Here is a 16,884-nt window from a genome sequence, read left to right on the forward strand (position 1 = left end):
AGGACAAAGTCAGGGGTGGGTGATGAAACAGTATGGCAAGGATGATGCAGAGAAAGCATTCAGGATAGAAACTTTCCTAGCTTAGTAATGACAGTGCTCTAAAAGTCTGGCTGAGATGACCACACTGTAGAGCAAAGTGCTACAGAGACACTGGGGTAAGTGAAATATGTCTTGACCAAGAATAATTTTCTTGGGCTCTACAGGAAAAATACATACATGAGAAGAAAACAAAACTTCAAATATTTTTCTTATCTGTGTTAAACTTCATTTAAGTTTGTCTTAAAGTTAGATTTCTTTTCTCTTTTAATCAAACTAAGGTAAACTTTATGCAGTCTTATTTTAATTAGCAAGAAAATTCACAGAGACTAGGATCATTCTTTATCCAAGAGTAAAGGCATTGCTAAACAGAGCAAAGGCAGCAGAAAATGCAAGGTTTACAATTCACATTAGTTATTTGTTTTATGAGATGAGTGAAAATCAGGGAAACTGCATAAGTAACAGCAGAGTTCACAAATTAAATCAAGCTCAGATGTGCAGTAAGGCACAAAACCAGAAAAACTATCAAGTAAATCTGATCTCCTGATATGACCTCACTCCATTTGATGCTATAGGTAGGAAGGCATCTCTCAAACACAAGGAACATATATGTTAGTAAACACAGCCAGGAAACTGTGTTGTGTGAAGCATTCACTCTTTACCTTAACTGCAGACAAGACCAGGAAAATTTTTTTATTTAATTTTGATATTTGAATGTATAGCGTGAATAAAAGCAGACAGGTGTTTTCTACATAGGCAAGAACTTTAATATACAGCGAACAGATAATGGGAGAAAGAGGGTAGTTGCACCAAGATGGAAAGATAGAGTGAGTAAACATCTAGGGGGAAAAGCTAAGAGACTTCTGAACACCCAAATTAAGATTTACTGCAGAGTTAAATGGCCTGTACCCATTCCATGAATATCACCTACTTCATGAGTGCTACTTCAGGTCGTGCTGGCTGTGCACTGATGAGGGATGTAGGTGCAGGAAGTCAAGTAGGCACTGACTTGGCATCAGTTACTGACTGCCAGGAATGAAGAGGGACTAGAAGAAATGGGCAAATTATGCCCTCCCAAACTGTGTGTGCAATCAAGATCCCGATGATGTAAATTCTGACAGGAGTGCACTTCTTTCAGTTTCTTTTGTCTCTAACAATCACTCCCTGAGGATGACAGATTGGCCTGTCCTCATCCTAGTGCCAGTAATGGCAGTTTCTTACTTCTTTACATGGGTTCCAGCTGCCCCTGGAATCTTTCGATTGTCCACAGTGCAAAGGCAGGATTTTCACTCCCATAGCTGACTAATTCTGCAACCTTAATATCAAGACATAAATATGCAAGTCTTCGTTGTAAGCGCTAACAGAGTTTCACAGTCTCTGTGCTGATACTGCAGCACAATACCCAGTGACCAGGAGGCATAATGAACCATATGGATCAAGAGGATCTACATTACATTGATGGAAGAGAGGGATCAAGTCTTGCCAGTTTTACACCCAGCTATTTTGCAAACTACTGTCAGACTGTTAGGACCTTGGAGCTGCAGGTGAGAGCAACCTGCTTCCAAAGGTTTTCTTTCAGTGTTCACTACTGCCAAAAAAGACTTGTTAATACCACTTTAAGGATGATGGTGAGCCTGAACTAAATGGAGGTGAAAAGCAATGGGAATGCTACACAGCACAGCACCAGAGCCATGCCACGTACCCCCATGCTGCACAGAACATGCAGCACATGGACCTATGCCAACATGTGCAGTGCAAATAGATAAAAAAACATGCAGAAGGAGTGTGTGCCTTTGTGTGGGAAGAAAGGCAGCTTTTGCTGCAATAAATCCATAACTGGGCTGTAATTTGGTATGTATGTAAATATGCTGAAGCAGAAAACACACAGGAACACAAGCAGGCAGTATCAAAAGGGATGGGTCTGGTGTAAAGCAACTGCACCTCTCCTAGGTTTGACCTCTTCTCCCTTTCTTTTGGAACCCATTTGTACCACAAAAGTTGTTCTGATAGTACTGTCCTTGCAATAACACTATGACACAATTTTTGGTAGTATGTAGCTCAGGTTGTATTAAAAAGGATGTAGTAATATTAAGATTTAAATTAACTCTTCAGCCTTGCATGATTGGCTGCTTTTTCATTTGTATTTTCTAAGCTCAAAGACATTACTGCATTCAAAGTCAGAGATGCAGATAATATCCTACCCCCTCAATAGAAATCTATCCCCTCTATAATCCACACTCCTCTTCATAACTCTATTTAAGAGTTTCATTTGAAAATTTGAATTTGGAAGGTGAAACGATTTCTCCTTTATTCCTCTGCAAAGGTCATTTTGTGTCCAGAGGATGCATCTAATATCAGTATGACTTTGAGAAAGACCTATCAATATGTACATGAGGGAAAGATGCAGGACTGCAGGACTGTGCCATGCTTTGCTGTTCTATTTTTTCCATTGCCACAGGAAGACCCAAAACAAGGCATCTGTCAAGCTTTGCTTTCTGTTTCTGCTGGAATTGTTACACACTGAACACATATTTTTTTTAAAGTGTTAAATTCTTATATGTTACTGTGTATCAGTGAGAGAGTGGTATTTCCCAATATTAGTTTCTATTACCAATTTTTAATTTAATGTAGGAAGGTAGCAACTGCCTTGCAGGAAGGAAGGAGAATGCTTCAGTCATGGGCACTTCTCTTTTTCTATTTTTTTTTTCTTTTTAGGAAACAATCTCTATTTATGCCAGGGAAGTTTAATTACATAAAATCAATTCTGCTGTAATCCTCTTCAGCTGACATTATGAGAACACTAGCGCTTGTTGTACCAGATTATATTCTCTGTTTTCCAGAGTACAGAAGAGTGGCAGATTTGCAGAACCCAGTATTTTTACACTTTGCTGTCAAAGGGCACAGACCCCTCAAGGGCAATTATACTGCTTCCCTTGCTAAAACTCCAACCACTTAAAAACCCCACATCAGTGCTGTTGACATCAGTGCTGCAATTTCATTAAGATCATTCACATAGACGTGAACTGAAATAACCATGTTTCTCTGTTCTGCTCAGAAATTTGTTGGAGGCATTAGATCTCAGAGCCATGCTCGACAAGCAATTCAGGCAGCTAAAGGCCAGAAACATCAACACAGTATGGACAAGAAAATGAGTCAAGGCAGCATTGTTTCTGTGCATTCTCCTTCACACTAACATCCCCCCTGCTTATCTTTCAACATTCAGTTAAATCAAAATGAGGCAACTGCAGCTTTTTCTTCTTCAATTTGTCAGAATGTATTTAAAAGATTTCTGATAGTTCCAAAAATACCATGAAGAGGAAAGCGTGACTCATAATGCCCTGTTGAACTCTCTGCCTAAACCGGTTGGAGAATCATGTATAGACTAAAAGGTGACAGGAAAAGGGCTGGGTGTAAAGAAGAAACTAAAAATAATGAAGTTTTTGTAAGGTGAAGGTGGGAACAGCTGTATACCTCCCAGCAGTTACAAACTGCAGTAAAAGTGACGAAGGAGCACCACAGAGAAACCTGCACAGGATCTGTCATAGCTAGTGATTCTATTTCTCTGGAGGCTACACAGAGCAATATTAATTCACACTTAAAATTTTGTCTTCAACAGACAAATCTCATGAAATATGCTTAAATAAAACTACTGTCTGATATATATGAAAAATCTGTACCTGAATTTAGAAAGTGTAAGACTCCAGTGATAAGGCTCCAGCTGCATCTGCACAATGCTTTGCAGACAACCTCTGTATTTAAATGATTCATGGCACCAGCTGCAGTCTCAGGGAGCTGTGCTGCAGCTTATGCAATGCTGCTGAGAGCACAGTGCTGCCCTGCAGAGCTATGGGGCTTTTGACTCAGAGGTGCCCTGTGTCTAGCCACTGGGGATATGTCCTGCTCTGCACAATCAGTTTGACAAAGTTTGTGGTTGCAAAAAAAAGATGAGTGGTCCTTCACAATAGCCTCAAGAAACGGCTGTACCCCTGACAAATATCAGGGGGAAAATGTGTTCTTAACTAAGCAAATAGGAGGTCTCTAAAAGGACTCTTTGGAATTAGTTCCTTATTACCCTCATGAGTCAGGCCCATGCACTATGGTCAGAACCATACTGAGAAGATAAAGGAGAAGCTCCAGAAGTAAGCAATGCCCACTGAAGTATCCCACCTTCAGGAGAAATAGGTTGCTGAGCAAGTGGACTGACACAACAGTAAAGTACCACTTGCAGAGCATTACTCCCAGGGAGTTCTGAGTGCAGAAGGAAATTCTTCCTCCTGTTCTCTTCAGAAGATAAACTATTCTTCATCCAGGTAGTGCTGCTGTCCATTGTATTGTATAGAAGAATATTATTCTGACACAGAGATGTTATTAGCTAGAAGCACATGGACTGGAGATCTGCTTATTCTAAGGCCTTTGTTGCCAGAAACTCCCTATTGCTTCTACAGCCTGAGAAAAGTTTGCAGCATAGCCATGCTACATAGGAGTGTCCTCAGTGCAGGTGTACACACTTCTCCTTGGTACAACAAAGCCCACACTGATTTCCCGGACAGGAAGAAGTGGTTACAAGGGCTCAAAGATTAGACTGGAACTCCAATGCCTCTCGTTTAAGCCACTACTCCAATCCAGACGTCATCTGCAGACCTTGACCAAGGCGGCACTGGACTATCTTATTCTGTTCCTTATAGTGTCTTTGTCAAGCCAGCATGGTGACCTACCCTCTGCTAAAGCCTGCGCTGCAGAGCTGAGCTTCAAGGATTGCTGTCAGCTGCTTTCCACTGCCAGAATGAGTCAAGAGAGACCGGGAGAGTGTACACCCAGAAAATAAGTGACACAAGTCTGGGCCTTCAGGGAAAGTCATGAAAGGAAACTGTATGGTACTCCCTGCTTTTAATAGAGGTCAATAAATTGACATCAACCTTTGTGCATGTTGTACATTAATTTCTGTGAAATTACCTCTCCGACCTTTCCAAATAGTTAAACAGAGCAACTGTTTAGCATCCTGTTACTGATCTAAGTGCTATCCCTACATGGCCAATACAGAAGGACAAACTCTGGAAAGAATAATTCAGCTCACACAAAACTTTGCATCACTTTGCAGGATAATGGGAATTTTTCCCATAATTATAAAGAGAGTATATAAAGATGATGCTCTTAATTTGGGAACCAGAGTCATTCCCTGAAATCCCTTGCATATACAGCTCATTCTGGAATGAGTCACAAATCCCAGGAAATACACGTTGTACTAATCATTGCATATTTCTGAAGAGATTATTGTAAAAGCAGTCAAGAATAAGACAGCCAAACAACTCAAGATAAAAGTCTTACAAGCCTGACTGTCAGGTGTAGATGCGACAATTCTGAAGGTTGTTTCAAAGACAGCTATTTTTGTTGCAAAGTAAAACTCTTTACAATGAAGAGTTTTTTCCCCTCTTTTGGCCTAGCAAGAAGTGTATTTTTAGAATGGTTTTGGGGTATATGCTGCAGTGCTCAGTTTTAATAATTATTTTCATCAGTAATTATACCTTTTAACAGCTATCCAATGAAGATCCTTGTCAAGCTCAAGGACCCTGTCCTGCAGGGTTACTCTCCTCACAACCACCACCACCCCCTCAAATTAATTGCACTTAGTCTGCAACTGTGCCTGCTTCACCTCTTCTCTAACATGAATTTATCTCATATATAAATATATACAAATATAAATATATATATTTATCTTCATCATTCCAAGCAGCAGATTTGGAAGACTTTTCAGCAGAGATGATATGGGAAAGTGTTAATGTATCAAGGGGTATTTTCTCATGCTATTCCCATTGTAATTTCAGCCTGAGTTTTAAGCTAGCAATGGTTAAGTTGCAAAGAGGCATTTTTAGCACTAAGAAGCAATGATTTTAGAGAAAAATGTACTGCATCTGCTCCAAGTTAAAAAGTGGAATTAGTAATGAAGCTCATTACTAGCATTCATGCTTTCTTGAGCCTTGAGTAGCACAAGATATGCCAGTGCTATAACACTGCTCAAAAGCTACTGAAAAACCAGTACTATCTTCCATCACTTTCCCTGGAGCAGGGCTATGGCGTATTGCCATTTAAAGTTTTATCAGTGTGAATCAAGATTTCTTCAGTTACTGAGGAGGTTGGTGGGCTTTCTTCCTCTTCTTGTTTCTCTTGTTCCCATCTCTTGAAAGGATGCAGTACAATGCAGAACCTAAACCTAGGATCCTCTTCACTAGAATAACAATAATAGGAAGGTTCTGAAGGTGCAGTTGACTGGGCCCCAATGAATCAGTGACTCAGTGTTAGAAAGTACCTCAGGAACAGTGGTGCTAATGGGAGTGACTGTAGGGTGACACCCTTCCTGAGCACAAACATAGGACCTGAGAATTGGGCCTCCTGCAAAAAAAATCCCCCTGAGAATGTGACATAATGTAATGTGAGCTCTTCTTTTTGAACTGTATCAACTCCACATTCAGCAAACAAGATAAGATCACAAGCACATAAACAGACTACCACTGCAGAAGGCAGTCAGAACCAAATTACACCTCAGCAAAATGAGAAAAGAAGGTGACTTGATTTTGAGTGAAAACAGGAATAGTGCACACAGGAAGACCCAGTGGCTGGACCTCAGCTATTAATTTCCAAGTATTTTTCTTTTTTCTTTTGAAATACAAAACTTCTACTAATAAGGTCGAATTTGACGAGGAGGGTAAACACATACTGAGAAAATAACTGGATTCTTTACTTTCAGCTTTAATTCAACATTACCAAATTTACTGACTTTTTATGCCATGCCCATTTATACAACATAGCACAAGTAGCAGGATTTCTTCCCTTGCTGGAAGGGAGAGATCTTTAATCCCTTAAACTACCTGCTTCCCAGTGCCAAGAAAGAGAAGAGTTATGCCTTCAAATTATGGACTGAGAGCGTGACCTGGAGAGCAGGGGGAAGGTTTACAAGGAACATTGCCAGCAACTGGTGAAAGTTCAGAAATTCCACAGTAGGGACCTTAACTGCCACTGTAAAAACAGTCCCAGAACACCATAAGCAAGAAAGGAAAGCAAAGATATTTTAAGATGCAGCTCTTCCAGGTGCCCTGTCACTAGCTCATGTCTTGACTCTAAATCGGATTTACATGGTACTTCTGTGCAGACACTGCTTTAAACACCTTTTTTGCTCTGTACAGATTGAAGGTCAGAAGATACATAAAGTCTTTTTAAAAAGTATGGCTACTGAATTAAAAAATCTTTGTATAATCTTTCATCATTCACAGCAGAAAAAACCCCAAATGCTATTCCGTAGTCAGTCTTACAGCATATTTTGCAAAATTACAGAATCATTTAGGTTGGAAATACTAATTTTTAGTATTTAACTTCTAAACTGAAATATGGACTAAGCTATCAGTCTAACCATGTCATCTAAATTACACTCTTGGTTAAATAATTAATTTTTGGCATGGTTTCAGATAAGAAATTATAATTATTTTGAAAGAGGAAATTCTGTTTTCCTTTGGGAAAATTTATGTAGAAGTTACACTTGAATAACTGTAAAAGCATAGGTAACTTCATCACATATTAATACATTCCCTTAAACCTTAAACTCTAGTTTGCATGAAGAGCCATAAGTTTATAAAACACAGTCTAAACAGAACAGAGAAAGTATCAGATCATTCTGTTCTTGTGCCACTTGACTTCTTTATGCACATGCTAATTGGGCCACTTTATGTTTGTATTGTACAGGAAAAAAAGTTCATGTAGTTTGCTTTAGGCAGCATTTACACGAAAAAAAAAGGATTTTAAAAATATGATATAAAACAAACGTGAGTTCTACAAAATGGGTCAAAAAGGTCACAGTATCTAATTGACTAAGAAGCTTGATTTTTTAAAAAATTGTTTAGGCTTTAAAATTACCAATATCACAAGTGTTATTAAGATTTTAAGTCATATAATTTAGTGGTTTGGACTTATTTTACCACATATCATTTCCCTGGGCTTTATAAATAAGTACTTTTAAAATTTTGGATTATGTTGTTGGTTTAGTGCTCAGCACTGACATCTGATAAGCTTGTTTCAATTTGAGAATTTTTCTGGATTAAGGAAATGTCAAGTCTGCAATATACAGAACATGCAAACCTGAGGCTCAAATTTAAGCCAACTGCATATTTTTTTACTGCAATGCCAGAAAAGAGAAAGTACTACTCATCCCATGTTCATTTAAAGTCAAAGAAAACTTGAATATAATAAATTATTTCAAAATATATTTTTATTATTCTCCTCAAAGCATAGAGGATAGAAATATTATAATAGATGTATATAAAAGAAAATTCTCCAAAATTAGAACTGAAGACTGCTGTATATGTTATTACTATAAATGTGTGAAAAAAAGTGTGGCAGATTTTAATAAGCTTTTTCCATAAAAATGATAATAACAAAATGGTTTTTTTTAAATTCATGTTCCATTTTAAAAAAGAGAAAAATCATTATGCTTTACCTTGAAGCACAGGAGCAGTCACACCAGGAGTACATCAATGCTAATCAACTACATTTCACATCTGATACATCAGTGCATTGGGTGGGGTTTTTTCAATTGTAAAATTGAGCCAAGACATTTTCAAGTATTTTAAATAAAGGCCATCGGGTGCTAAGTGATTTATTCAGAACTAATATTACTAAATACTAATGGAAGAAAGAAAGTATCTATTCAATAAGATGTAAGATTTGAAGTTTGCAGAACAAGGTCTGCTACCACTATCATTTCTTTCAGTCAGGAAAATCCAATTACTGCAGGAAGCTGACTAGCTATTTTTAGCATACTTGCTTAAACTAAACATTAGATGACCACGCAAATGTAAGAAAATGCCAAACATTAATTTCACCCAACCTTAGCTTTCTAAAAGCTTGGATCCCAAGGCTGCATTTTGAGTCACAGGAGAAAGGGGAGGTAGTTCCAAAGACTGTTTCATCCCATTCATGAATCATGCTGCTGTCTTCCCACTGGCTGTACTGGGATCCCAAATATTAAGCTTTCTACTTTTTGGCCAGCTAAAGCCGTAAGAGCTGAATCCTTCTCTGGGCACTAGCCATTCTGAAACAGTGAAAGTATCAACACTGTCCCAGCTAGTCTACTTTTCAGCTACTTTTACCTTGCCTTTTCAGTGACTCCCATTTGTTGATGAACATCAATAAATTCCATGAGTTGCCTTTGTAGCACGTTTTCTTTTCCTTCAATTTGCTTAATAAAATCATGCTGCAAAAGAGTAGATACTGTTGGACGCTTCTCATAATCTTTAGTCAAGCACCTGTGCTGGCAGAAAAACACATAAGATCATGGAGAGTTCACAGTTAAACATTGAAATTCTTGTCTGGAGTTCATTCATGACTCCATAATAAATACATTCATCTTAATCAAAACAGCTCTGCACTGAAAATTGATACGATTTCACAGAATTGATGAGTCCAAGAAGCTAAGTTACTACATTTTAAAACTAAATATTCTTTAAATTAAGAAACCTCCAGTGAATTAAAATGTTATTTCATGTTTTAAATCTAGAGCCTCACTTGGAAGTCAAACTGAATTTACAAATTTGGCTTTTAAAGAAGAGCATTAGTTGCAACAGATTTCTACAAAGAATACAGAGATATTTTACACATGACATTTCCACGTTCCATATTCAAAGAGCGGTCTCAGTTGTTACTCACTTGTTAATGAAGTCATTGAATTCAGGTGACCACAGTTCAGGCTGTTGTAGTGTTGGAGGAGGATTTCTGCAAAGATCAGTGTGATGATAAGTTAATAAGCTACTCACTTGACAAAAACAATGTGCGAAGGCAGGCTGAGTAATGAGTTTTAGAAGGCTACCGAAAAAAGATATTGATTTCCATTGGTAAAAGGAGCATGGGTAGATGATGCAATGCCTCACTGTTCTCCTACTTTACGTAACTAATAAGGAGAAATAGCATCGAGATGATCTACAAAGCGTAGCTGAGAACCACTATAATTTTTTCAATCAAATCAATAAACGGAAATTAAACTAACAATCCATTAATCACTATTCACTTGTAATGGCAGGTTTCTTTTTTCAAGCCTGAAACAATATACTTTCTTAAGAGAATTTTTAAAAAGAAATTCTATTTTAAGTTTTCCCAGAAGGACTGAATTAATTAACTTGCTGAACAAAGTGTCTGAAGGAACTGGCTTATTATTAATTATTTCCCATTCCTCAGAAAATAATCAGAAATTAAGGTCTAAACACAGATCTATTGTAAATAGATACGACTTCTTTCCTATTGTTGAAGCTGTTTATTCTAGGTGTAATTCGGTTGAAATGGTCTTGACAGTCTTCTTGCATTCAGAGGTGGGATTTTCACAGAGTATGGTCATGAAGACAAATGAACAACCGACAGACAAAATGACTTGCTGTCTCTTTTCAATCGTCATAACTGCTTTTCTTTAAGTGCTGCTTAACGTTCAGTCTATCACTTTCAGGTTTTACCTAATGTAATGAAAGGGTATTGATCTTGTATTTGCTCCAGGGCAGAAAGGTGCCCAGTACTTGTAAGGGTATAAGCCAGAAGTATTTTTGAAGTCCTAGCTGCAATGACTGACCACAATAGTTTGCTTTTCCCATAGGAAGCAAGGGTTAGAAGAGCATTGATACTCTGCTTCAGTGTCAAGTCAGCCAAGATTTCTAGAACATAAAGGTAATTTAAACTAATTTGGGTGTCTTGGCTGAAAAGGACTCAAAGCACTCATGTGGTCTCAGCAGTTGTTGTGGTACTGCTCCAGCTGTTAGAGTGAAATCCACAAACTACAGTATGAGCATTCCCTACAGATTTGGAGATTCATGTTCTTTGAAATGCTGTAAGTGGCACTTTGGGTACTTTTATCTCCAGCTTCAAAGAAAACACAAAAGAAGTTGTTATTTGCACTGCCCAAGGACAGCAATAGTGGAACTGCCAGAAGCAGCACAAGCTAATAAAAACTGAAGCCTAATTGTATGTGAGTAGTGGAACAACCTTTGCTTCAAAGGACAGAAGATAACTCCTAAAATCAGGTATGGGACCTGTTCAGCACAGCAGCATATTAAGAATATTCCTATCATAAGTCATTCTTTGTAAAAGAATATTCAGGACTCAGCTAAGTCCTGCACTCATGCGGCCTCAGGAGAAGGCCTTACAACTTTTTCTCAAATGTAGCTACAGTCAGCTCTGAACTTCTCAACGTGCACACATGCTTGAAGCAGAGCCTGCAGAAAATACAGCTGGACAAAGTATTTCTAACCTCCTCCTAGTATAAATAATACAAAGAAAGTCCACAAGCTTACACAGTCTAACTTTGAAGAAAAGTAACACTAAAGAAAAAAGTTCAGTCTAACCCGCCAAGAAATAAACAGATGAAAATATTACCTTGGTATTTTGAAGAGTGCCCTCATGGGGTGCAAATCAGCAAGGGGTGGATCTCCATCTCCCAACTCTATTGCAGTAATACCCAGTGACCATGCATCACATCTGGCATCATAGGAGCTATCTAGCTGCTGCTCACAGGCAATCACCTGTTGGAGTAAAAGTTTGGGATAGTCATTGGATGGTCAAATATTCAGATGTAAGAGTACTCCCAGAGTTGGGGGAATCTCTTACAGGATGAAGATATTCGGTGAAATAATCAGACATGCACATATTTAGAAAGCTGAGAAAAAGCAACGTTTAAACTAGAGAAAGCAAGTGTCCATGAACACCAGGCTCTCTGGCCAGATGTTCCTTGATTTGACAAAAGGCTGCAAATCCTTGGCTTTTTCAGGTAAAACTGCATCCCATGGCTGAGGAAGTAGAAGGAAGCTCAGCAACCCTACAGCTATGTTAAATGGATTATTCCTGCAAAGTAATTAATGGAGCTATGCTGCTCTCTCTATGAAGTGAAACAAGCTGGAAAGCAGAAGCTGAATCCTGTATCTCTTGCTGGGTCCTTATTCAGCCAAAGTAGCCAATTTCCAGATCAAGTAGATCTGGACAAAGTGTTTGTCATTGGATCACAGTAAAGGTATTAAATTTCATATACACTTCAGCTCATCCACAATGCTGGATGAATCTAGATTTTTTTTTTTCATCCCATTAGCTGCAGATCTAAGTCAACATGTATGCCATTAGTTACATGGTTACAGCAATGTGAATAAACAGAGTATGTTGATAAAAATGTGTATAAACAGAGTCATTTCATGTGCTATAAACAGATGTACTTGCATGTGCTTGTGTGGACACAAATAGTGTAAGTAGGTAAGTTTATTTATAAGGAAATATTTTCCCTGCCTCAGCTTAAAATGTATCTTTATATGCTTCAATTTCAGGCTGGAAAAATTTCCACAGAATCATAGTACATCTTCATTCATAATAACCTCTTCCATTTCTTGCTGTCCTCTATGAATATACAGTATTAAAAACTTTCCAGGTATATAAGTCAAAAAATAAAAGCTATAATGCATCATAGTATCACTCTGGGCTCACTCCTTCCATCCATGAGAAAATGAAACACCCATAGTTTCAGAGCTTGGAAGGCTGGAAAGTATCAAGAGCAGTACTCTATACTCTTAAACATTTTAGTAAGCCATTCAATGTCTTGCTCCTTGGCTCTGAGCTTGTAATTTCAAAAGTAAACCCCATTTTAACTTGCAAACATGTATGAAAAAGTTTTTAAACTCTTTTAAAAAAAATATTGTATTGCTGTTTCATTCGGTGAAAAGACCAGTGGTCAGGAAGAAAGACAAAGAAAGAGCAGAAATGCACAACAGAGCAGCTTGGATACCGGTGACAAAATGTTCTACAACACGAATCTAACCTCTGGAGCCATCCAGAACGGGGTGCCCACGGAGGTGTTCCGACGGAGACGAGTGCTGGTCAGCTGAGCAGACACACCTGGAAGAACGAAGGGAAGCTATAATCAGAGCAATGGCTATTTCCATCCAAGATAGCTCTTCTGAATGGTGATGTCCCCGTCTTGTCATGCTACAATTTCCTCCACAGGCAAATCTGAAATACATATTTCCAGTTCTCTGGAAAGAGAGGCCCAGTCCTCAGAGGTACACAGAACTTCAGCTGAGGTTCTCTGCATCGCTTGTTTCCAGTGACTTCAGCAGGACCAGGACTTAGTCCCAAATGAGTGTTTGATTAGTAATCTGACTCCATATATTTTGACTGGTTAATTATAGTTTTTCCAGTATTAGGAGAGCGGTAAAGCATGTCAGTGAGGGTGGAAAAGTACAGTACCTTCCACAGCTTTTAATGCTCAGTACTGACACTAAGCTCCTGTTTAATTTTATGTCTGTATCTATATCTACATTTCAGGTCCACACTACAAAAGACACTTATCCTCATCTCTTAACTACTCTGCCATAAAAAAGAAACAACAAAACAGTGAAACCTCAACAATTCTTACAAAAACAGGAGTCTCTCCATGCTCAAGGCACATTCTCAAAGCAACAAGCCTGCAAATCAGCTTTGCAACATGAGCTGTAGTTTAGCAAATTAACTATTTCAGGCCAAGAGTTGGAAAGTGAACTCAGAAGTTTAAAGATTCCTTGCAATTTTAAATTAAAAAACACTGAAATATCAGGAATTCAAGTGGGCTGCAGCACACTTCTGACTAGTCTGCCACCAATTTCCTTCCTTACAAAACCAGGGTATATCAATTGGAAATCACTCTACTGCATGCAAAGGGAAGAGTACAACGCATGGAGAAAAACAGCCCCTCAGCAAGCATGTCCTGAGCTATTATGGATTTATGAGTCACAAATAACTGTGAGGTCCACACATGGAGGGAAACAGCCCCTCAGCTAGCAAGTCCTAAACTATTACGGATTTGAGTAATAGCCAACACTGAGGTCCACCAGAGGCATATTCTAATGTGCTGTTATCACGGATGGCCAGAAAGGTCCTGTGCTCTACATATACATGCTCCAACCTCCATCTGCCTGACACTGAAGCTCACTTAGTTTGCCTTCATACATACATCTGCTTTCTCTGTAAAAAAAGACAATCTCTGTTTCACTCCATGAGTGCCATTTCATTATTCCGAAACTCACGAAGCTCCAGTGAGCACCTCCACCAGGCAGTTTCAGCTCTGTCTGGTTTGAACATGCTTAACATTATCTTCCTGAAAACCCTGCAGATGGTTCATAACAGGAGCAATTCACATTAACTGCCCAGTGGAAATACTAAGTAAACCTCTGTCTTGGTAGAATTTGATTGGTTTAGGTTTTTTCAGTGTAGTCAGGAAACCATGGAGAGCTTGATCTGTTTTTTCACTCTAAAGCTCTGTGCTCAGCTCACAAAATATCTGCATCACAGAAATGAATGTAACATCTGAAAATAAGGGCAGCAAGAAAGACCCAGCCTGTTCCTTTGGGACAAGGGCAACCACTGCTTCTGTGGCTGCCTCCCTCTACTCGACACCAGCCTTGAGGAAGCTGGATCTTTTTCCTCTCTCTCTACAGAAAGTCCAATACACAGTGTTCTGCACCACAGAAAGCAGGACAATGTGAGTCTTAGCACAAAGTCCATCAATCCTGCTTCAGCTCAGCTAAGCAGGGTCTTTGTTTTTGCCACCTCAAGGAGTTGTCTGAAATCCAGCTTCCGGCTCACAGAGTCTGTGGCTGTTCTGAGCCCTCAGAAAAACATGTCATTTAGTAAGCACACATCACCACATGTTTGAAACCATTGCAGTGATGCCAGCAGACATCATTATGTGAGATCCTCAGGTTTGGAGGGAGCTGAGGCTATTCTCCCCTCTCCCTTTCTGTGTGTTGTGGGAGTCCTCTGTGCCAAGCTCTTTTCTGCGGTCTTGGACAAGGAAATGGGATTCAGATCAGCAGGCAAAGAAAGGCACTAACTGAATTTTTATGATTCCAGTGTCAGATTTTATAAATAATCATAACTCTCTGTAGAGATAAGGAACATTCAAGTATTCACTCTTGTCTGTCTATGCACTGTTGGTTTTTTCTCTTTGAACTGTAATTATTAAATAAAGATTTTTTTTCCTCCTCACTCTTCTTTTATTTCTGTAAAAAACTGATTTAATTTGAATTGCTCACGACTACTTTCTGTAGACTCGGGGTTTTTGTGTGCTTTTTGTTTAGTTGGGTTTTTTAATTCTTCTGCTCTTAGCATTAAAGTGGCATTTCAGATTATGCAGTGTAGGTCTTATGACAAATTATATTTCCTTGGGCTTTTTCTGTGTATAGAGGAAAGATGATGTAATTCCATACTTAGTAACATTTCTTCCAGCATTTCAGTATGCAGTCAACCATATAGCTCTCCAGCTTTTTTTAACTTACATATTTTCAAACAAAAACATCTTGCTCCTCCCTTTCCCGTTTACTACTGCTTTGTTGCAAAAAAATATTGTCCTAAGAAAACCTAACGTATGTCATAAAATGGTATTTTATTACAAGCAAATTATAAATCTTATGGAAGTTAAGAGTTTTATAAAAGCAATAATAGTACCAATGCACACTGGAAAGAAAATATTGTGCATATATAGCTGTTTCACTATTTTTCTAATAAAAACTGGAAAACAGGACACTTATCAGTGTCCTGTCAGTATTATTCAAGCTTTTCATTGCAAAAACTGGCACATGGGATAACATTGCAAATAAAGGCATCTACTTCTGACCTTAGCACTCAATAAAAGAAAACCAGTGCAGAAATTAGCTCCTTATTATTGGGAAAGATTTGTCTCAGAGTGCCCAATCTGAGCAGACACTAAACTGGGAGGCTGTACAACACTGCTTTGTGACTATGTCCAGTGACAGAAGTATTCACATTTTAGTGGTTGATGCTAGTGAGGGAAGGGCAAGCCCTAATAAATTGTACTAAATTCACATTTCACACACGGCAGGGAGATGGCATTCGCAACATGTTAGCCACTGTATTCATATAGAACAACCTCATTCCAAGGAGTAAGGTCCTTACCCCTCTTAGGCTAGCTCTCCCCTATCCCTTCTTTATTTGTGCCTTCAGTGTAAACTTCCCTACCAAAGCACGGTCTTTGTGACCTTCTTTAGATTAAGAACATGTAACTCCATCACTCCTCAAGCTAGTTTCTGGACCAAAAACTGCTCACGCTGGTAAGCTTGCAGATCTCTGAAATGCTTTTAATTATTTCCCAACCTTTATTTAATCTCCTAGAGAAACAGGTGTAAAATAGCAGCAGAATTTTACACTGCATTCCTCTTAAGCCTGCTGGCAGGTACATTTTGCCATTCCTGTTTCATGTTGTTTAATGCAAAAAGTGGCCTCTCCTTCCTTGCCTCTTTGCTCAAAGGTGTGAAGGCAATCCCTAATAAATCACTCAACTCCACCTTTTTACTAGATGTGGAGGCAACAGGTCCTAATGGTTTCGGGTTTTCCTTTAGCACCTTAAGCTTCACTATGAGAAGAAGCCACCACTCTTGTCAGGATGCAGACAGGGAAGTAGCTACCTTCCCCCACGACGACAGTGGAGTTATACCTCAATTCCTCTGTGATTGCTATCTTTGACACTCAATTCTTTGTTTGCTTCTTTCAGGTAGAAGCAGAGTAATGGTACATATTCAGACAGAATATTTCAGATAGATCGGCTGAAATGCATAAAAAATGCTAAAAAAACCCTCAACCAGTGCAATCCCTTCATATTCCATATGACAAAAGACAACAGGGAAAGAACAAGATTAAAACAAAGCAGATCTGATATTCCAAATGGCAACATCACAACATTCCGGGTGCGTAACCACATTTAACTGTACTGCAAATAGTGGCGTCCCCAGTAAGATGGTAAAAGAAGATCAGAGAACTTCTTCCAGGTTTCATTACTTAGCATGGATAGAAAGC

At 38.7% G+C, this 16,884-nt stretch overlaps 1 protein-coding gene across 3 annotated transcripts in view; it reads right to left on the reverse strand.

Moving 5' to 3' along the window:
* Window positions 1–16,884, reverse strand: part of MYO3A (myosin IIIA) — a 115,809-nt gene that overhangs the window by 57,298 nt on the left and 41,627 nt on the right. For all 3 annotated transcript variants that reach the window (XM_027889720.1, XM_027889722.1, XM_027889721.1), the window contains exons 7-10: window positions 12,857–12,933; window positions 11,434–11,579; window positions 9,727–9,792; window positions 9,171–9,326 (exon numbers count right to left, since the gene is read on the reverse strand). In XM_027889720.1, the coding sequence (XP_027745521.1) occupies window positions 9,171–9,326; window positions 9,727–9,792; window positions 11,434–11,579; window positions 12,857–12,933 (445 nt within the window). The remainder of the gene's footprint in view (window positions 1–9,170; window positions 9,327–9,726; window positions 9,793–11,433; window positions 11,580–12,856; window positions 12,934–16,884) is intronic.

Source organism: Empidonax traillii, unplaced genomic scaffold (assembly GCF_003031625.1).
Source record: "Empidonax traillii isolate 1590-97213 ecotype Southwest subspecies unplaced genomic scaffold, ASM303162v1 scaffold271:size677799, whole genome shotgun sequence".
NCBI lineage: Eukaryota > Metazoa > Chordata > Aves > Passeriformes > Tyrannidae > Empidonax > Empidonax traillii.